The 22041-nt window shown below is 43.9% G+C and overlaps 1 protein-coding gene across 2 annotated transcripts in view; it reads left to right on the top strand.

Annotated features, from left to right (window-relative positions):
- Positions 1 to 22041, top strand: part of MYO9A (myosin IXA) — a 480816-nt gene that overhangs the window by 373519 nt on the left and 85256 nt on the right. For both annotated transcript variants that reach the window (XM_044979720.1, XM_044979719.1), the window contains one exon: positions 12572 to 12647. In XM_044979720.1, the coding sequence (XP_044835655.1) occupies positions 12572 to 12647 (76 nt within the window). The remainder of the gene's footprint in view (positions 1 to 12571; positions 12648 to 22041) is intronic.

Here is a 22041-nt window from a genome sequence, read left to right as displayed (position 1 = left end):
GCAGCATGGAACATAACATCACCTGCCACAAAGAATAGCGCATGGAGATTCAGTGTTATAACAATGTAAAGGGCCTGCCGCAAGATGCCACAATACTAGTTCACTCTTTAAACTGCTCTGTATATCATTTCACTTTAAAGTTCAGATGCGCATACAGTTGCAAGCGCTTCAAAAATGGAACATGCATAGTCTAATGTCAAGATTTGCCTTGTTGCCTGTGGAGAGGTGATCAAGCTTTAAAGGTGAATTTAAAAAATTAAATATTTTTGGTGTCTGTGTTTACAGAAGGCTTAAGTCTTATGCCATTGTATTCCTTCTTCATTCTGTATAAATAAAGTTTACAGAGATGGAGCATTACTGTAAACAAGTCTTAATAAAGGCACACTTTCCATCTAAAGCATAGACTTTAAAATGCCTGTAAGATGTGCCTAAACAGAACGTCAAAACGCTTGTTTCCACATTGTAGAAATATGCATGGTAAGTACAGTACTTTTGTGTTAGCACTTTAGAGACTTCTGAAGTCAAGCACATCTTTCTGAACAGACTTCTTCCATGTGCTCCTTGCAATGTCTAGCACTGGGAAAGTTAAGGAAGGGTTTTCATTCTTAATATAGGCCTTGACTACACTAGACTATTTTCCTTTATCTTCCACCACCAATGGGAAATCTTAAGAAAAAGTCTAATGTAGACATAGCCTCTAGAATTTCTCAGTCAATATACTTCTAAGTAACACTTACAGATAATTACATAGCTCTCAATAGTTTATTTCTAGTGTAAGTAAAGCAATTGGAATCCAGTTTAAGATTTGCAAGTTAGTTTAGCTATATGAGCAGGTTGTTTATGGTTTGTTAAAAAACAGGGGGGGGGGGAACCCATACAGCACAGAATATTTTTTAACTATGACCTATAATTCAGTGTAAAAATAATACGATGCAAGTTTATTATGGTCAAGCCCAACAGTGTTAAACTTAAATTCATTCTTGCCACTGGCGAAGCCTTGTAATCCTTTTCCCTGTAAAAAATCCATCTTTGGTTGAGAAGGTGGAACATGTGATCTCTGTTACAGTTGCTGATGTTTTGTGACTTGGCCAAGAGCAGATGATCTGGCAAACAAGTAGTTCATGCAGATTAGCTGCTTCTGTATTTGGGTCTCTTGCATATCCAAATGCGTGCTGCTATTGGTCAGTTCCTAGAACTTCTTCTTTAAAATAGGTAGAGTCCAAACCCATTTAATTATTTGATGCTTGGGAGTTAGATTTTGCTGGATCCATTCAGTTGCTAGCCTTGAGGCATGTATTCCCAAGTTTTAGAAGAGCCTGTATGCTCACCAGTGGTACTACTTGGACTTGGCTTTTCCTGGAAGTTGAATAAAGTTACATCATCTTGATTTCTGAAAAATGGATTGTTTGGTAGAAATGTCTTTCTTTTGAATTGTAAGCATCAGTTCCAATCACAAGTGTAAATTAAAAAAGTTATTTAACCAGTGGATTAGTTAGTGAATCCAAATTCCCCTAGGGTGGTAATATCACTTACTGTTCTAGCTATTTGGCCAGGTTACTAATGGTCAACTTTTCATTGGTTACTTACTTAGATTATACCTAGTACATTTCTGTTGATTCCATAACAGAAAAGCAGGGACCCTTCAGTGTCTTAACAAGTTAATCACAAAGAATAATAGGGCTTCATGCTATGTTTTGAAGGGAATTATGAAACAAAAATTATTGCACAGTGTGATGTGCACTGTGCTTAGCTGTCTCTGAGTCAAAGGCAGGAGCTCTGTTGGTTAATGTTCCTATATAGTGGGTAGAAAGTATATTGTCCACAATTCTTCCCAAAAGCATAAAAATATAGACATTAGACATAGAAAAGACAAATTAGACAAATCAGTCCAGCCCTTGAAAGCACTAGCGTTGAAGTAGGGGAAATGAGTCCTTAGAGGGAAGGGAGTTTTAGAGAATAGAGTCGTATTTATGAGAGTTTAGGTTAGCTGTTCAATCTGCATCTGCCCTGTGGATGGAGAAGCACCCAAGTTCCAGATCCTTTGTTTGGAGAGGAATTGTTTATACAATTCATGAATAAATTTTCCTTGGTCAGAGTATTTGGTGGCAGGGGGGGAGGGGAGCACAAGCAAATCAATGGGTTAAATTAAAAATAACTATCCTTTGTTCCCAAAAGCCTCTCTGTTCCCCGCTCAGTAGAAACAGCACTACACTAAGACTATAGCTTTACCTAGTATTTTGGGGGGATGTAGAGCTCTTTAAGCATTTGCTCTTCATCTGGTAATATGTATTTCTTAACTCAGCTTGCACTCATCTCATATGTAATTTATTTTTACAGTTGCAAGTGACAAATATTTGGATTAGTAGACTGCTTGGAGTACATGACACTTACTAAACACCTATTATATAAGCTCCAATGTAGTTTTAAGTTGATCCTCAAATAAAAATGTTCTTTTCCTGATTTATGTAAGACCAAGCTACAGCAGTATTTTGGTACAATCTTATCTTCATAATTTCAGCATCTCATAAAATATTCCACTCCTGTGGATATTACATTTCTGGTAATTATAATCTTATCATTCTCATTTTAAGTTCATGCTGCAGTTATAGGATAAACAAGTCACTAAATAAACCAAAATCAGTATTCCAATGAAAGGTCACTATTCAAAAGAGACCCACTGGTTATGAAAGATTCCAGCCAAAATGGAATATAATAGATTTTCTCCATATGTTTATGGGGAAAAATCAAGACATTTATACCATACATCAAGTGAGAACCCAGTCAGTGGACATCAAGATATTATCTGCTTAATTAATGAAGTAAATAAATAATTTAAAATTGATCTATGGGCCTTCTGTACTGTAAACATGGTGACATACACAGCCTGCTGTCCTGCAGGGTTGACACTGTCCTTAGGCAAATTTCCATCTACTGGGCAGTTATTTTATTGGTAGTTCCTTCTCAGTTTTGGACAGTGTAAAATCATAGTAAATCTGCATCCGACGAAGTGGGTATTCACCCACGAAAGCTCATGCTCCAAAACGTCTGTTAGTCTATAAGGTGCCACAGGACTCTTGGCTGCTTTTACAGATCTAGACTAACATGGCTACCCCTCTGATAGTAAATCTGTAAACATCTTCGGAGATTTAAAAACGTGTTGCAATCAATGGCCAACATACAGTAAAGATACCTACAAGAAAAGGGTGAGGTGCACTCATAATTGATTTAAAAGGCTGTTTGTGTTGCATCACTTTTTCCAGTATCCTACATGTGAACACCTTGTTGGACAATGGGATTCAGTCACGCAGCAGGAATCTGGGAGAGAAAAAGACCAGTGTATCATGTTCTATTATAAAAGCACCAGTCCACCCATTTCTAATGTCTCCTATCATTTCTTACTGGAAGCATGGCACAGATGTCTGAGTTGTCTTCCAGCTCTGTCTCTTCCAGTCCTTCTCTGCAGAAGTGAGAAGAAAGTAAGAACCTCAAGAGAGAAGAAAAAAAGTCAAGGAAGGCTCTGTGTCCCAGATGTTGGTAGGTGTGCTTGAAGGCCTCTGGGAGAATTTCCTCCCCTTTGCCTGCCTCTCACATCTCAGATCTTGGGTTTGCTCTGGAAGCCAGAACCAGAGCTCCATTTCTCAGGAGGAAGTTGCTGTTGCTGTACATCTCTGCAAAGTTACAGTTCTCCAATGCTGATCTATCATTGCTTTCCACCCCCTGTCCATTTCACAGCAAGACAAGCTACAGTGTGATATGTTTTCTTTGCCTTCTGCTGAAGAGGCTTATTTCACATATCACTACTGATAATAGTTGCAATTTAGACCCTTGCACTTTGTCTGGCTGGAGCAAGATGGGGTCCTGTAGGCAGGAATTTGTGAATCTAAGGCCTGCTGGAACACTACATCTCTGATTCCTGCTCTTAGGGAATGGAGCTGGACCTTCCTTGCCCTGGAAACCACTCTCTTTCTCATGTTTCTTTATGGGGAGAAGTCTGCAGAGTTTGCTTTTCCTGGCACAACTGGAACTGTTCATTCTGTCTTCCAGTCCATGATCTTTAACACTTTGGAGCCCCACTGCAAGTGGATTTACCAAAAAGCAACCTCTGGGCCCAGGCCCTGCAATCTCAGACAGGAAGTGGACAGCCAGTTCTATCTCTGGGGAATCCCCTCCTGGAAGGAGGCTGTGTAGCTGTAGATCGACCTCAATTCTGAAAAGGGGGATCCTGAACCAGAGGGTAACTTCCTGTCACTCATAGTAGCAGAATTCTCCAATCTCCTGTCTCCTCACCTCTCTGAATCTAAATGCCATACTGAGGGTAATGCTTTTGGGAAAGCATCTAAATAAGAAATGTTTTCTCCATTCTGTCATCTTGGGTTTGACCAAAAGGAATGGGGAAAAAGTGGGCTGGCATTTGACTGTTCCCAGAGCTGCAGTGAAACAGGGTCTTTTCAGGTGGTTGCAGTGTTGTTGTAGCCATGTGGTCCCAGGGTACGAGAGTGACAAGGGGGGTGAGGTAATATCTTTTTCCCTGAATATATGCCCCTGTGGGTGCTCCACCTGGGATGTGTGTGTGCCCATTCGCTAATGATCACAGATTGCAAAGTGGTGCTTGCAGGCTCACACCTGCATGAAGTAACACCTCATGCTCCAAATCAGTGGATATAGGCATGAGTCTACCGCCACTTAGTTCCTTTTCAGCCGCCTGTGGCTTGGGACGGAGTCTTCTTCAGTTAGCTGTATTCAGCTTCCCACCTTTCTTTCACCTCATGAAAGTTTTTAGTTTCTCAATTATGTACTTTACCTTTATTTTATTTTCACTATGGGTATGGCTACACTTGCAAATTTGCAGCGCTGCAGCAGGGTGTGAAAAAACACCCTCTGCAGCGCTGCAAATTGCGGCGCTACAAAGCGCCAGTGTGGTCAAAGCCCCAGCGCTGGGAGCGCGGCTCCCAGCGCTGTCCGTTATTCCCCACAGGGAGCTGGAGTACGGACAGCGCTGGGAGAGCTTTCTCCCAGCGCTGGGGCTTTGACTACACTTAGCGCTTCAAAGCGCTGCCGCGGGAGCGCTGCCGCGGCAGCGCTTTGAAGCGCTAATGTAGCCATAGCCTATATTTCATTTAGCATGATTTTTGTGCTCCTGGAGTGGGGCTTCCCCCCCCTACTCCTTGACCTTTTCCCCACAGTGACAGACATTCAAGTTGCCTGTGGTGTTTGGGAGACTCCCACATCCCCTCAAAGTGTAAGATCTATCTGGAGTTTAAAGGTAGGTCCAGAGAAAATAGGGACATTAGACTAAAACTCCTGTTAATGGAATGTGCTCTAGCTGTGGAAGGGTCCACTTCCCATCCCGTCCCTCCACTGATACATCGGCCTCAAAATCACAGGCTGCTTCAGTCACCCGTCCAACACTATCTGCACCCATGGAGACAAAGATGTTAAAGAGGCGAAGGCATTCCTCCCCTGCCAGAGAAACAATGAAAAGGGGTAGGTCACCCCATAAGACCCACTCTCGGGAGACCTCACATCTGTTAAAGGGTACTGTGGAGGCTCCGACTGAGTCTGGTACTGAGGCATCAGTACCGTATAAGGAGCCATGTATTGATAAGCCCTTTTCCAGAACACCTATTACAGCAGCACCACCTGATCCCTCACAGCATACATCCCTCAATACAGGTTTCTTACCCTAGCTCTGAAGTAAGACAGGACCCTGCATCCACCATACTACAGTAGTCTCCATCTCACCAGTCCACAGTTCCACCTCCAGTACCAACCCAAGCTTCAGCTATAGACTACTAGAGCCCTCTGGCTCCTTCCAGATTTGTGTCTTCTGAGGCTCTCATCATTTTGGATTAACCTGAATCTCCATTGCTATGGAGATTTATCAGAGCCCCTGCACTGGTACTATCCAGACAAAGGCAGGTTTTGGCTTGCAAAAGCCTTCAGCTGTCAGCACCAGCCATGTTACTTGAGGCATCTCAACTTAGCTCCCAAGATGATTTATTGGACTCTGAGCTCTCTGTGTGAGAAACCATTCTGCATTAATCAACCAGTTCACTGCAATTTCCCCCCTGCTTTGGAGATTGACTATCCCACAGAAGTTCATCCAATAAAGGTTATTACCTCACCCACCTTGTTTCTCTTCAGGTGAGTCACCATAGTTAACACTTCCATCCATGTTCTCTCTTTGCTCTCCTTATGAACGCTATTGTGTTTCCCTGGGTTACACATAAGCTGCACTAACAAGAGGGCTGATTTAGCTATCTAAGAGGCTTACGAATCATAGAATCTCAGGGTTGGAAGGGACCTCAGGAGGTCATCTAGTCCAACCCCCTGCTCAAAGCAGGACCAAACCCAACCAAATCATCCCAGCCAGGGCTTTGTCAAGCCTGACCTTAAAAACCTCTAAGGAAGGAGATTCCACCACCTCCCTAGGTAACCCATTCCAGTTCTTCACCACCCTACTAGTGAAAAAGTTTTTCCTAATATCCAACCTAAACCTCCCCCTCTGCAACTTGAGACCATTACTCCTTGTTCTGTCATCTTCTACTACTGAGAACAGTCTAGATCCATCCTCTTTGGAACCCCCTTTCAGGTAGTTGAAAGCAGCTATCAAATCCCCCCTCATTCTTCTCTTCTGCAGACTAAACAATCCCAGTTCCCTCAGCCTCTCCTCATAAGTCATGTGCTCCAGCCCCCTAATCATTTTTGTTGCCCTCCGCTGGACTCTCTCCAATTTATCCACATCCTTCTTGTAGTGTGGGGCCCAAAACTGGACACAGTACTCCAAATGAGGCCTCACCAGTGCTGAGTAGAGGGGAATGATCACATCCCTCAATCTGCTGGAAATGCCCCTACTTATACAACCCAAAATGCCATTAGCCTTCTTGGTAACAAGGGCACACTGTTGACTCATATTCAGCTTTTCGTCCACCGTAACCCCTAGGTCCTTTTCTGCACAACTGCTGCCCAGCCATTCGGTCCCTAGTCTGTAGCAGTGCATGGGATTCTTCCGTCCTAAGTGCAGGACTCTGCACTTGTCCTTGTTGAACCTCATCATATTTCTTTTGGCCCAATCCTCTAATTTGTCTAGGTCCCTCTGTATCCTATCCCTACCCTCCAGCGTATCAACCACTCCTCCCAGTTTAGTGTCATCTGCAAACTTGCTAAGGTTGCAGTCCACACCATCCTCCAGATCGTTAATGAAGATATTGAATAAAACCGGCCCCAGCACCAACCCTTGGGGTACTCCACTTGATACCGGCTGCCAACTAGACATGGAACCATTGATCACTACCCGTTGAGCCCGACCATCTAGCCAGTTTTCTATCCACCTTACCGTCCATTCATCCAGCCCATACTTCTTTAACTTGCTGGCAAGAATACTGTGGGAGACTGTATCAAAAGCTTTGCTAAAGTCCAAATAGCACATCCACTGCTTTCCCCTCATTCACAGAGCCGGTTATCTCGTCATAGAAGGCAATTAGGTTAGTCAGGCATGACTTGCCCTTGGTGAATCCATGCTGACTGTTCCTGATCACTTTCCCCTCCTTTAAGTGGTTCAGGATTGATTCCTTGAGGACCTGTTCCATGATTTTTCCAGGGACTGAGGTGAGACTGACTGGCCTGTAGTTCCCTGGATCTTCCTTCTTCCCTTTTTTAAAGATGGGCACTACATTAGCTTTTTTCCAGTCATCCGGGACCTCCCCCGATCGCCATGATTTTTCAAAGATAATGGCCAATGGCTCTGCAATCTCATCGGCCAACTCCTTTAGCACCCTCGGATGCAGCGCATCCGGCCCCATGGACTTGTGCTCGTCCAGCTTTCCTAAATAGCCCCGAACTACTACTTTCTCCACAGAGAGCTGGTCACCTCCTCCCCATACCGTGCTGCAGAGTGCAGCTGTCTGGGAGCTGACCTTGTCTGTGAAGACAGAGGCAAAAAAAGCATTGAGTACACTAGCTTTCTCCACATCCTCTGTCACTAGGTTCCCTCCCTCATTCAGCAAGGGGCCCACACTTTCCTTGATTTTCTTCCTGTTGCTAACATACCTAAAGAAACCCTTCTTGTTACTCCTAACATCTCCGGCTAGCTGCAACTCCAAGTGTGATTTGGCCTTCCTGATTTCACACCTGCATGCCTGAACAATACTTTTATACTCCTCCCTGGTTATTTGTCCAATCTTCCACTTCTTGTAAGCTGTTCTTTTGTGTTTAAGACGAGCAAGGATTTCACTGTTAAGCCAAGCTGGTCGCCTGCCATATTTACTTTTCTTCCTACACATCGGGATGGTTTGTTCCTGCAACCTCAATAAGGTTTCTTTGAAATACAGCCAGCTTTCCTCGACTCCTTTCCCCGTTATGTTATTCTCCCAGGGGACCTTGCCCATCAGTTCCCTGAGGGAGTCGAAGTCTGCTTTTCTGAAGTCCAGGGTCTCTGTTCTACTGCTCTCCTTTCTTCCTTGTGTCAGGATCCTGAACTCGACCATCTCATGGTCACTGCCTCCCAGGTTCCCATCCACTATTGCTTCCTCTACTATTTCTTCCCTGTTTGTGAGTAGCAGGTCAAGAAGAGCTTTTCCCCTAGTTGGTTCCTCCAGCACTTACACCAGGAAATTGTCCCCTACACTTTCCAGAAACTTCCTAGATTGTCTGTGCACTGCTGTATTGCTCTCCCAGCAGATATCGGGATGATTAAAGTCACCCATGAGAACCAGGGCCTGTGATCTAGCAACTTCTGTTAGTTGCTGGAAGAAATCCTCGTCCACCTCATCCCCCTGGTCCGGTGGTCTGTAGCAGACTCCCACCACGACATTACCCTTGTTGTTCATACTTCTAAATTTAATCCAGAGACACTCAGGTTTTTCTGCAGTTTCATACTGGAGCTCTGAGCAGTCATACTGCTCTCTTACGTACAACGCAACTCCCCCACCTTTTCTGCCTTGCCTGTCCTTCCTGAACAGTTTATATCCATCCATGACAGTACTCCAATCATGTGAGTTATCCCACCAAGTCTCTGTTATTCCAATTACATCATAATTCCCTGACTGTGCCAGGACTTCTAGTTCTCCCTGCTTGTTCCCCAGGCTTCTTGCATTTGTGTATAGGCACTTAAGATAACTCGCTGATTCAGACCGAGAAAGCGGGACAGACAGGAGTCCTCCCCTTTTGCAGTCTCCTGCTTGTGCTTCCTCCCAGTATCCCACTTCCCCACTTACCTCGGGGCTTTGGTCTCCTTCCCCCGGTGAACCTAGTTTAAAGCCCTCCTCGCTAGGTTAGCCAGCCTGCTTGCAAAGATGCTCTTCCCTCTCTTCGTGAGGTGGAGCCCATCTCTGCCTAGCAATCCTTCTTCTTGGAAGACCATCCCATTGTCAAAGAAACCAAACCCTTCTCTCCGACACCATCTGCGTAGCCATTCGTTGACACCATCTGCGTAGCCATTCTGGTTTTGTGTCCAGGCATAGAACAGAGATCTGAGAAGATTCCCAAATAGGTAGCCACTGACCTAAGTCAGTATCTAACTTATCTGCACATTTTTAGTCTCCACTCAGTTCACTTCCTATCTTTGAGAGACATCGTGTGATAGTTCCTGATTTGCAGTGCAATAAATGGCATTGACAGCATCAGTGCCTTTGGTGATGGAATACCAAACCACATATAAAAATCAAGTTGGCCGCTCTCTTCTTCACAGGAATTAAACTCTGTCGAGAAGATCTGACGAAAGCCAATATGCAGCTTTCTGAGACCTGAAAATGCCCCCAAACATCCCAGATCTGACCACTTTGGCTGTACATCAGTTTGTAAGTGGAAGTTCTTCTTTTGACCAGCACCACCCTACAGGGGCAGTGAGTTATAAGGGCCCGTGGTGCCCCCGTGCTCCAGCAAATTCAGAGCCTGGGGCCTCGGTTCCACCAATGTTTGAGGCTGGGTCTCTCCCCCAGCCCCGTGTGCCTCCCCCAGAGCATCCCCCAGCCCCTCCAGCCATCCCCCGCGCGTCTCCCCCAGAGCGTCCCTGCCTGCACCCTGGGCAGCTGATGGCTGCCCTGCTGCTCCGTGCTGTGCTCCCTTGCTGGCCCTAACCCAAACTCCTTATCCACAGCCCTGATGTGCCCCAGAGCCCTCACCCTCCCGCCCTCGCATCCCAACCCTCTACCCCAGCTCTGAGCCCCCACCTGCACGGTGAACCCCTCATCCATGACCCCATGCCACAGCCCTCACCCATGCACCCCAACCCTCTGACCTAACCGAGCCCCTCCCAAACCCTTCATCCCCAGCCGGAGCCCTCATTTCCCCCCCACACACACACACACACTGTGCAATATAGGGAAACTGTTAAACACTTACTGTTTCCAGACCAATTTTACATTTAAAAAATTATAGGCTTACAAGGCTGGTGTGTGTGTGTGGGGAGGACTTGGACCCATTTTGGGCACCACCAAAACTTATACAAACTGCCACCCCCGCCAACCTATCTGATCTCTTCATTTTATCATAGGAGACCTTCTTTTGTCCCAGAAGGTCTCTTTCTCATGCTTTTCCTTCCAGACATTCAATCCAAGAAGAGTTAGAGAGGATGATGATGGGTGATCACTCCTTACTAAGTATCATCATCTTCCATGGGAGTTATGGGTCCTCAGGTGGCTAATAAGGCCAATCCTTGAACCACAAGTTCTGTTACAATGAGGGCAGATGTTTTCAGGCTCAGCAGGAGGCTGTTGACCATGACTGGAGACCACCTTTCTCTTCTCCTTAGAGAGGATATGTTTTGTGGGGCATGAGGAAGGAATTTAGGGACAGTGTCATCTCCCCTTTCCTTTTACTCGCTTGATTCTGTGAAAAATCTAATGGGAGTATACAAAAATGAGTTTCTGAAGTGATCGTTGTTCTCAACCTGTAGATCTAACTGTAGGACAGTTTTGCATGCATCCAGAGTGGCTGGATCTGTTCCATCAAAGTCCCTTTTGCCAATTCTGACAGCATCAAACTGAGAGGCTGAACATGTCTTGGAGTGAGATGCACCAGGGTGGTTGTGACCTGTTTTGAGTAGTGTTGGAATCTATCAACTTCAAAGACTCTCAATCAGATTTGGATTTTTTTTAAATGTTTTCCAAGAGGACTTCAGGAGGACATTGTTACACGTCAGTACATTCTAAAATGTCTAAGGGTTGGCTTTATTGAGAACCTCCAAGTGAGCCCCTAGAGGGTCCCAGGACTCTTTTAGCATAGCTGTACTGGCTCCCTCAGGATCTGTGAGGTAGGATCTCAGAGCTTGTTACTTAGGTCGTTTCTTTTGCAAAGCCCAAAGTAAAAGCTATACAGGTTCCCTCACTGGCCTTGAATGTGGTGTGCTGCTACAGGTATTAACAAGTTTCCCCCTCTCTCTCATAGGAGAAGTATTCCTTCCACATGCTCACCTTTTAAGAAGGCACATTTAGTATGATTGTTATCTCAGCCAGCCAGGGAGTATGAGACTTCATTCCACTGACCCCAGACTAACTCCTTTTTTTTTTTAAGAGAAGGTAGTGTTGTATTTCCTTCTGTGTTTTATTACAAAAGACAATTAAGGCTTCCTTTTTTTCATAGAGTTTCCCCTCCCCCTCATTTTGGAGAATTCAGGGCAAAGGAATACACACTTGATGAATGTTAGGTGAATTCTAAAAAATTTCTTGGTTCACACTACAGATTTCAGACAGCTAAGAAATTACGTACCTGTTTTCGTGATCAGATGAAAAGGTTATAAATTCTCTAAATATCAGTTGCTGGATGGATAAAAACTATGTTTTGTTGCCTGCAAGCGGTTATATCTTTCCTTTATTTCTGTTAATTTCATTTGCACCCAAAACATTTCCACTTCTTGGGCAGACACAGTTGAACCATCTGCCATTAAAATCTAGAAAGCTGCTACAACATACTCTCCTCACACGTTTATCAGGCCTTGAAAATTGAACCTATAAGTATCAGAGGGTTCCGTTTTGGCAGAAAATAAGATTACCCCCTACAGCATACTGCTTACTATGTCAGTGTATATTCATTTGTTAGGAAGGGGAACAAGCAGTGACATACATCAAGAAACAATTACTGGTAATTGTAGTAATCTAGCTATTTCTCTCTCTCTATCCCAACCAATTCCCTTCTTGATGGAGTGATTGACTATTATATTTCTATATTTTTCATGTTACTACTTTGAAGTGTTTTGACTGACAGGAAGCAGGTGAACTGGTACCTTTATGTCAGTCATGAGTTTTCCTCCCACCTTGCTTTCTAATAGTGGAAAGTACACCATTAACAAATTGTTCACGTGTCGTATTGGCGGGTGCTGGGGGAAGAGGCAGACTAGAGCAAACAGAATTGCTAGTAAGTTGTCTCCTTGTCAAAGAACATGACAGACGTTAGTAGTCAGTTGATATTTCAGCAGCCATGGCTCCTTCATAAACCCCTTACTTTGTATTCCCAGCATGTGCCAGAATAAATACATATTGTCCTTTTTCATTTGCAGCCAACAAAAAGCTGTTGCTGCTCTAATTTTCTCCTTGTAAAGAGGGGTGTAAAAACTCTTGTTGATATGCTTCCATAGGTATTACTCGGAAAAGCCCAAGAACGCCCCTTTCAGATCTTCAGGGAGTTAACACCATCAATGAGAAAACCCAGCGGTAAGTCTACTCTTCACATTAGCAGGTAAAGATAATTTCAGAGGGGATAATTTTTTTGTACTGTTGCAAAACCATCCTGTGAATGTTTTTCCCAGGCTAACTTTGTCTTTTGCCCTCGGTTCGTTCTTGCTTTGCCCTTGTCACATCCTCAAATCCAAATGTCTTTGGACCCAGTTTGACAATAGGAATTGGAGAAAAGTTTCTTTCTACATAGAATCCTGTAATTGTAAGTGGGAAGGATTTTAGAAGTTGATTTATAAGGAGGAGTGTGCTATAAACTGAAGTCATATTATAGGGAAATAGTCAAGGTTGTCCACCCTTAACATTCACATAATTGTGTTTGTTGTAGGTATAGAGGTCAGAATTCTTCCACAGTTCTTCTTTGGACAAAAACAAGGGAATTGCATATTTTATAATACACAGAATTATGCATCTGTGATGTGATAGGAAGAAGGTCCCATGGCACACTTTGGTTTGTGCTCTCAAAGAATTGTGGGGGTTTGTAGTGTTGAGTTTCAAACATCTGCAGATACGTTTGCAGATGCATTTGTTCAGGGAATGTCAAAGGAATCCTAACTGCTAAAATGAAGATATCGCTAATGATTGAAACCCTCTTAAAATACCGGTCATCTACAGCTCTGTCATCTTACAGGTCTGGGTCTAAAGTAATTCTACTACTGGTGTTAGAGAGATTCTTTAAGATTATAAAATGTCCTTACAGTTCAATCCTGGATTTTTCCATCAAGGTTTCAGTGAGGACATAGCTCATGCAGGGTGTCGTGCCTACATCTCAGGAGCCGTTAAGGGGTACATAAGAGGCTAGCACCCCTTTCCAAGCAGTTTTTCTGACCCATATTGAGAATTAATCCTGTTAAACAGATTGCTCCTACCTTGAAGACAGATCTAGGCCTCTTCTGTGCTCCAGCTTCTCTATTCCAGTAATGCAGATGTGTCAGGAAACCTGCTTAACCAGACCCCTCAGGATTCCCCTTACCTAGGGGCAACTCTATTTCACCCCTGCTCCTGGCCCTTGGCATAGGGATATGGCCAGGGTGCGCCAGCAATCTTCAGCTGCTGAAACAACTGCTTGGGGTTGTGGGCAGCTGAGTGTCATTTATAGCAGCCCTGAATTCCTTTGTTTCACCGGAGACCTGGACCAGCACCAGGACAGACCAAGATCAGGCGGAATCAGTGTGATCTGAAGCCACCTTTTTTCCTTCTAGCCTGCCCCAAACACAGTTATAGTGAGACCCAGGATCTTTTCTCTAGCGTTGTGGACTCTCTGTAAACCTCCCTATCAATCTATGTAAAGTGTCCCTTTAAACATATAATATTCTCCCATCCAAGTGCTTTTTTCCTCTGATAAAGCTGAGGTAGCATGACTTTTTTTAATATCAGGAAGGCCCTGACGTTCTGTTGAAACAGAATTAAAGAATCTTAGGTTGATAAGTGAGTTTATTTTGATGTACCAAAGAACAACATGGTTCACACAAAACCACGTTCTCCAATTAGATCAAAATGTGTATCAGTGATACTTATCCTTAGAGCTAGCACTGTCTTGTTGGGATGGCCAAGGCCTCTCCCATGAGAAGCAATGCCATTCCTGGTGTGAGAAAAGGAATAAGTCTGCAAAGTCGCTGTGTGATCATCCAGGCACAATTTCACTAGAGCTTATAGAGTAGATACAGTTACAGCATTCTACCCAACTCTAGCTTCTGTTCTTGAAAAGTAATCCCATTCTGTTGTGTGAAGTGAATGCACTGGCTGTCTCTATAGTAGACTTTTTATTTCCTTAACCTTTCCTACTAGTACTATAACTGATCCAGCTCTAACCAGTTTAACTCCAATCATAGTACATTTACTGTACGTGGTATGATGTGTAATTGACGTGTGTGCCGTGTAATTGCACTGAAATCCCTACTCCTCCATCAGAGGAGGAGAGGGAACAAAAAAGATGGACCTTTTTGTTCTTTGCTACTTGCAGTCATATGCTCAACTGCATTTATTTGGATCAAAACAAAACAGCAGATAAATTCCCTGAAAGTCAAAGATCCCAGGATATCAGGATAAGAGCTAAAGCTTAGAAAAATTCAAGTGAAACACATCAGACTTGGTGGAACATGTAAACTTTTGAATGCTTGAATATTTTCTCTAACTTTATTTAATAAATAATCATAATTTTAAAAACGCATAATAACAAATGTCACCTTCATCCCGGTACCAAACAAACACTCCACTAAAAAATCTCATGTCAGGAGAAACCTTACAGAAGTAGTACGTTACAGAAGATGTTGTCCTAGCATAGTTTGCTCAGGTTTTGCATTTGATTCAAAATCAGTTTTGCAGTATTGTTAGGGTTAGAGTTGATCAGAAAATGTTCCATCTTTTCACTTGGCACTGGACCAGCTAATACAAAAAGATTCCATTTTTCTCCACACCTGTAGTGTTTATTCTCCACTTGCCTCCATAAACTGTTGTGAAACAGCAGCTATGTTACAGGTCAGAGGTGGTGACATTTCATTGATGGTTGAGTGATCCTTATATATAATTTACCCAGGGGTCTGGATCCTTCCAAATGTAAGGCTACTTAAAAGTTTCTCCCCCTTGTCTTTTGAAGTCGGTGAAATTTTAAGAGGAGTAACGTACTACTCAGTGTAAACAAGGGTATCAGAATCTGGCCGTTAATGTAGGGACTGGTGTCATTGGCTGTAAATAGTGTAAGTGATTAATCTGGCTCTGCACTTAGTTTTACCCATACATCTGAAGCCTGACCTGCACCACCCTCAGTTACTCCAGTCATGACCAAAGACTGTCAACCATACCAGAATGTGTGAAAGTTTGAAAAGAGCCCTACTGTGAGACCACTGAACCTTTCCCATTTGCCCTAAAAGACATTTCAACCCAAGACTTCAAGATAAAAGGGGTAGTGACTATCATATTGTCATCCACTCCCACTTTTCTTCTTTCCTTCATCCACAAAGGTTGTGGGCTGGTCTCCACTATGAGGAGATTGACATTGCTGCAATAGATTCAGCAGGGATAAATTTTAGTGGGTCTAGTGAAGACCTGCTAAATCGATGGCAGAGTGCTCTCTGGTTGACCCCGGTACTCCAGCTCTCCAAGAAGAATAAGGGAAGTTGACCGGACAGCGTCTCCCGTCAACTCAGCACCGTGAAGTCACCGGGGTAAGTTGACCTAAGCTACATCGACCAGTAGCTGGAGTAGCGTAACTTAGGTCGGCTTACCCCCGTAGTGAAGGCAAGCCCTGTGTCCCAATAACTTTTCATCAATGAGTAACAAAGCTGCCCGTAAGAGTCCTAATATTGCTTTATTAACTGTGCTGGAATTTGTTCAGTGACTATCCAAGAATGCATTTATTCAAGGTATCATAACTAGTGCATGCCTCTCTATCCCAGTACTGTCTCTTAAGTAGTCACAATCTGTGGTTCCACAATACATAGTAAACTACTGAGCCATTAAATATTTTCTGTCCCCCATAGCCTCAAAAGTAAAAAACAAAACAAAACACCGATTCAACATCTCATAAGGTGTTTAAATCCAAAATGCAATGACTGAATATGCATAGGCTTGGAAGGATTAGATTTTTACTGGTAATTATCGGTAAATGTCAGTTTCACCATACACACACAGACTGACAAAAATATGTCCATGTATAATGATCAAAATTTTCAGATAGGCAAAGTAGGAAAAAAGCCACTTTTATTAAAGTCAAAATCTTGGGGTTTAGATTTTTGAATTAGAATCATTACAAATGTACAATGAATGCATATTAAAAACTGGATGTAAGGATATTTACTTTAAAAGTGGCAAAGAGTTCTGTGGCACCTTATAGACTAACAAACGTATTGGAGCATGAGCTCTTGTGGGTGAATATCCTTACATCCAGTTTTTAATATGCATGTGGGTAGTCACCCACGAAAGCTCATGCTCCAATATGTTTGTTAATCTATAAGGTGCCACAGAACTCTTTGCCGCTTTTACAGATCCAGACTAACACGGCTACCCCTCTGATATTTGATATTTACTTTGTATATTTTGATGTGACACTGACAAATTGTTTTAACAGTTTATAAAGCTTTATCTTTCGGAATCTCAGCGTCTACTCTCATTAAATAAATGTTTGTCCCTACCTATAATTTCCCCAACTGTGAAAATTTAAATTGATAAAAATAAAAAACTGCTTAAAAATAAACATCGTTATTATCTGTCACATTTATGAATGGAAATAAAAATAGAATTCTTCCAAGCCTAAATATGCATTTGATTTTAATATCACTCACTGCGGTTAATTTTGTGTTGAAGACAAATGTCTATTTCATTAATTTTATAAATTTTAATTAAGTTTTACAGGTTTTTAATATAATTTTAACAATTACCACATACAAAACTGTCTACAAAAGTAAAGATAATGATCTACCAAACTCTATAATAAATCAAACACTGTACTGGGGGAGAGGGGGGGAGTGTAACATGATTAATTAGAAATCTATTTTTAACTAAGATATACAAACTTAAAACAATCATTCAGATTCTCATGTCAGTGCTTTCTGATACCTAATGTGTGAGCCATTGAACATTTTTCTGGGGTTAAATTAAAACCAGTAGTTTCCTCTTAAATACAGTGTATTACCATATGGCTTGAGCCCTGCAATGTAGCCTGAGACATTATTTTGAATGCAAATCTAAGCAATGACATCATGCAAGAAGTAGCTGCAGAGGAGCTTTCTGATGAATCCACATCCTTCAACTCTCCTCCAAAGAAGTGGTTTTGTGGTTTCCACTCGAGTACTATGGCAGCTAGAGGAAAAAAGGCTTCACTAAAGCAGAAGCAAGGTAGCATGTCCGAAAACAGCCTGAAGCAGCCACTAAATAATTAAAAACATGATATCACTAACCAAAGTCTGTCAGGGTGGCTTTAGTTTCAGTTCAACAGAAACTGTTTTATGTTCATTAATGGTTTAAGAAATGTAAAAAGAACAGCTGTAGATCACTCTCTTAAAACAGTCTTGATTTGTGAAATCATTAACCCCCAATTGACAGAGGTTGCTGGTATTTATGCTATTGTTAATATGTTTTCACCCTAGAAAATATAATCACAGAATATTAAAATTCCCATCAAATCTTTTTAAAAACCTCCTGGAAATTTTAGTTTCTTCTTTGAGTAGGTTCAGCCATGTATTCCAGCACAACAGAGCTGGAGAATTTTGCCTAGCAGCACCCATAGGAGGTGGCGCTTCCACATCATGACGATAACCCCTCCCTGGCTATTTGAGGTAGCACCACCTCTACCTCCCCTCAGTTTCTTCTTCCTGCTCATGGTTGGTGTCGGAGCCCTGTGTGTTGCTTAACTTCACAATCCTTTAGCTTCGACTTAATTGTTCTAGTTATATATAGATAGTATCCTTAGTATTAGTATTAGTATTTTCCCTGGTGATGCCCTCACCAGGGTTCAAAACTGTCAATCATGTGTGGGGATGATTTCACAAAGCAAGACTGTTTTAAGAGAGTGATCTACAGCTGTTCTTTTCACATTTCTTAAACCATTAATGAACATAAATGTATGTTGTTCATAAAAGGGACTCAGATAGCTAGAGACCTTCACCTAAAGCTGTACCTTCTCGAGCAGGCCACCAGGCCTGTTTTGGCACTGACGCCTCCGTCGGATTGGAGGCTGCCATTGACCTCAGTGAGTGGTACTGGCTTGTGCTCTGGAACTGGCGCTTCTCTGAAGAGGTGAAGAACCCACTCCTGATTGAGTACACTGAGGAAAAGTTCTCATAAGACTAGTCGAGGCCACTCCTGTCCTCTTGGAGACTCTTCTTTCTCCTCCATGAAGAGTACAGCTATTGTTGGCATCCGGGATGGAACAGGTCCTTCCAACCACTCTCCTGCACCGTGTAGAGATGTGGGAGACCCAGTATTGTTGACTCTGGTTCCAGCCCTGGGGCGTCCATTGAGTCCAGTACCAGTGAGGGTAATGTCAGCACCGGCTATTTTTCTGCACCGGTAACATATCAGGTGGCAGTGGACCTCCTCTGCCTTTCCATACCTAGCTCTCTCTTGGTTCAGGACTTCACAAGGACTATGGCATCCTCAGTCTTGCTGCTTGCATGGGCTTCTGAACCTTCTGGTCTGTCGGCACCGCATCCTGATAATCCCTTGCTGCAGACTGTGGAAGTGAGGCCATTGCCAGGCTCGGCACAAGGGACCTCCTCAGCAGTGGGAGACTCCTCTGCACTGCTGCACTTTGCAGCACTGATATTACTGTGGCAGCTTTCCCTGCTCTCCATCTCAGCACCACTGGCAGCATCAGTACCACTTCTGACTTAAGTTCTGACACTGCTCCCAGCACCGGAGATGACTTAGGGCATATTCAGTGCTGGCTGTGCCATTTCCACCATCAACACTGGTCCCTTCCTTGCTGTGAGAAACAGATGAGTCAAACCAGTTGTTCACACCTTCAGGGCTAACTCCACCTTTATCCCCTGAAACCTGAGATTCCTCAACATCCAGGTTGGGTTCCTCCTCCCATTCTCCATCACCTGACCTGTATCCAGGACTGTTCATGGAATAGTATCAGTACTGAGATTGGTCCTCTTCCCATAGTAGGAACAGGGGCCCCTGGCCTGGTGCCTACTGGCCACCAGTGCCTTACCCTTATGCCCAGTGACCCCCTTGGCACAGTCCTTGATCACAGATGTTGCTGTCCTCATCCTGCTCTAAGATGAGATCACTGGGCATATAGGTTACTGGGTCTGTTGACCCACCCCAAGCTCAGACATCGGTTGTTCTTCCCCTTGGGGAGCTTCTGGAGCTGTCCCATCCAGGTCCAACCGTTCTGGACTGGGACCTGTTATTGGTGCAGCTAATGGCCTCTTCATTGTCCCTGGACAATTCATCAGTGCCTGGTTCCTCCTTCAGTGTCTGAGGATTTCAAGGCCTACCAGGACCTTTTGTGATGTGTGGCTACTTCCCTGGGCATCCAGGCAGAGCTCCTGCAGGAGAACACCCATAAACATCCTGCAGCCTTTTGCCCCAGAGAAAGTGGCTCTCTCCATTAATGATGCGCTACTGGAGCATGCAGATGTTCTTTGGAGAACACCAGCTTTGGTGCCACCTATGCCAAAGCATTTGGAAAAATGCTACTTTGTCCAAATGCAGGGATTTGAGGTGTTTTACTCCCACCCAACTCCCAGTTCCCTGGTTGCAACTTCAGCAAACAACAGAGCTTTGCAGGGCAGATTTAAGTCTGTTATTAAGGACAAAGACTCTAAATGGATGGACTTAATGGGTAGAAAGATCTACACCACCTCTTCCCTGCAAATGTGAATGGCAAACCAGCTGGCACTGTTGTCCAGATACAACTTTGCAAATTGGATGGCTATGTCTAAATTTATACAACAGCTGCCTGAAGCCTCCAGTGTGGAATTTCAGAGGTTTATTACTGAACATTGCTTGGCAGCCAAGACGTCGCTGCAGTCTCTGCTTGTTGTGGCATATACTTCAGGCAGATGAAGGCCTCAGTGGTGCCGATGAAAAGGGCATCCTAGCTACAAAATATGGGCATTGCTTCCAACATGCAGCAGGCTATAGAGGACTTGCTCTTCAATGGTTGGGTGCTTTTTTGGCAAACCTGATGAAAATTTGCACTCCTTCAAGGATTTTAGGGCTACCTCGCACAGGCTCAACAAATATATCAGATATATTAGGTTCTGAATGGTCACCCTATCGGCTGTCCTCCCCTTGTTGACTCAGAATGACTGGTTTGCTGTTCTAGAATTGTAGGATGCTTATTTTCATGTGGCGATTCTCCCAAGCCACAGAAGAGTCTTCTGGTTCATCGTGGTGAACCACCATTTTCAGTACACATCCTTACTTTCAGTGTGTCTTCTGTCCTGTGGATTTTTACAAAATGACAGCATACCTCAAGAAGAAGGGAATCCGTGTCTTCCTATATCTGGACCACTGGTTACTAAGGAGCAGGTCCAAAGAAGACCTAGGGGTTTGTTATAGAAGTGGATGGGTAAGATTCTGTGGCCTGCGTTGTGCAGGAGGTCAGACTAGATGATCATAATGGTCCCTTCTGACCTTAAAGTCTATGAGTCTATGAGAAGAGGTTCTTTCTCATATATGCTTTATGCTGTGCTTGTTCCACTGCCAAGGTCTCATCCTAAACACTGGGAAGTCAACATTCGTTCCCACTTAGAAAAAATTGAGTTCATGGGGCCCTAATAGCCTCTACAAGTTTGAGTGTGTTTTTGCCAACTGACCGTTTTCAGACGATTTGTCATTTTTGTCTCGGTCTGCAGTCTCAACCTTCCATGACAGTTGGCATGTGCCCGAGGCTTTTGGGACGCATGTCCATATGTATGCAGTTTGGTTTGATTTGCCAGGCTGCACCTTTGCCCTCTTGAAGTGTGACTCAGGAAAGTTTACAGTCCAACCCTTCACCCCCTTGATAGGTTAGTCTCCTCCCTGTTGATCCTGGGCTCCATACAGTGGTGGACAGCTCCGTGCACACTAGGGAGCTTTTAGTGTGCAGTAGCTGGGTCCACATGAACAGTTAGTGGCAGCAGGCTAGCGCACTGTACATTTGCATCTCAGCTTGCCAGGCACGAGCAAGACAAGCCTTAAGATGGTTTTGGCTCCCTGCTTCCAATCGCCCCCATTCTGTTTTCCACCTCAAATTCCCCATGTCTGGGGGGGAAGGGATAGCTCAATGCTTTGAGCATTGGCCTGCTAAATCCAGGGTTGTGAGTTCAATCCTTGAGGGGGCCATTTAGGGAACTGGGGTAAAATTCTGTCTGGGGATTGGTCCTGCTTTGAGCAGGACCTTGGACTAGATGACCTGCTGAGGTCCCCTCCAACCCTGATATTCTGTGATTATCAGCTTCAGTATAGTGGGTCTCCTTTCAAGGGGCATAAGGAAGAGGGTGCCCATTCTCAATTCTGGTCTGATTTCCTCACCCACCTAGGTCATCCTCCTGCCTGGATCCATGTTTTTGTAGTAGCATAAGGATTTGCCAGGCTCACCTTCTCCAGCTAGGGCCTGGAAAGGATGCATTGCAGCAAGTGAATCCAAGAGTTCCTCTCAGGTAGACCACTCCTCCCCCGACTGCTAGGGACCATGCACTCTTCCTTAGGTAAATCCCATTCTGGCAAGTTTCTGAACAAAACCTGTAGGAACTAGACAGCAGCGCTGAGAGATGATCTCTTTGCATATAGGTCCAATTGCTGCGCCAGATGCATTCATCTATCTGCCCCTCCCACTAGTGTCCATTCAACATTTCCACTCCCCACCAACCTCCTCTGGCACTTGCTGTGAGGTGCTCTCACTGCATGCTCCAAAGAGGCCCCACTAACCTCTCCAATC

The sequence above is a fragment of the Mauremys mutica genome, chromosome 11 (genome assembly GCF_020497125.1).
Source record: "Mauremys mutica isolate MM-2020 ecotype Southern chromosome 11, ASM2049712v1, whole genome shotgun sequence".
Classification (NCBI taxonomy): Eukaryota; Metazoa; Chordata; order Testudines; family Geoemydidae; genus Mauremys; species Mauremys mutica.
This window is presented reverse-complemented; position numbering and strand designations above follow the sequence as displayed.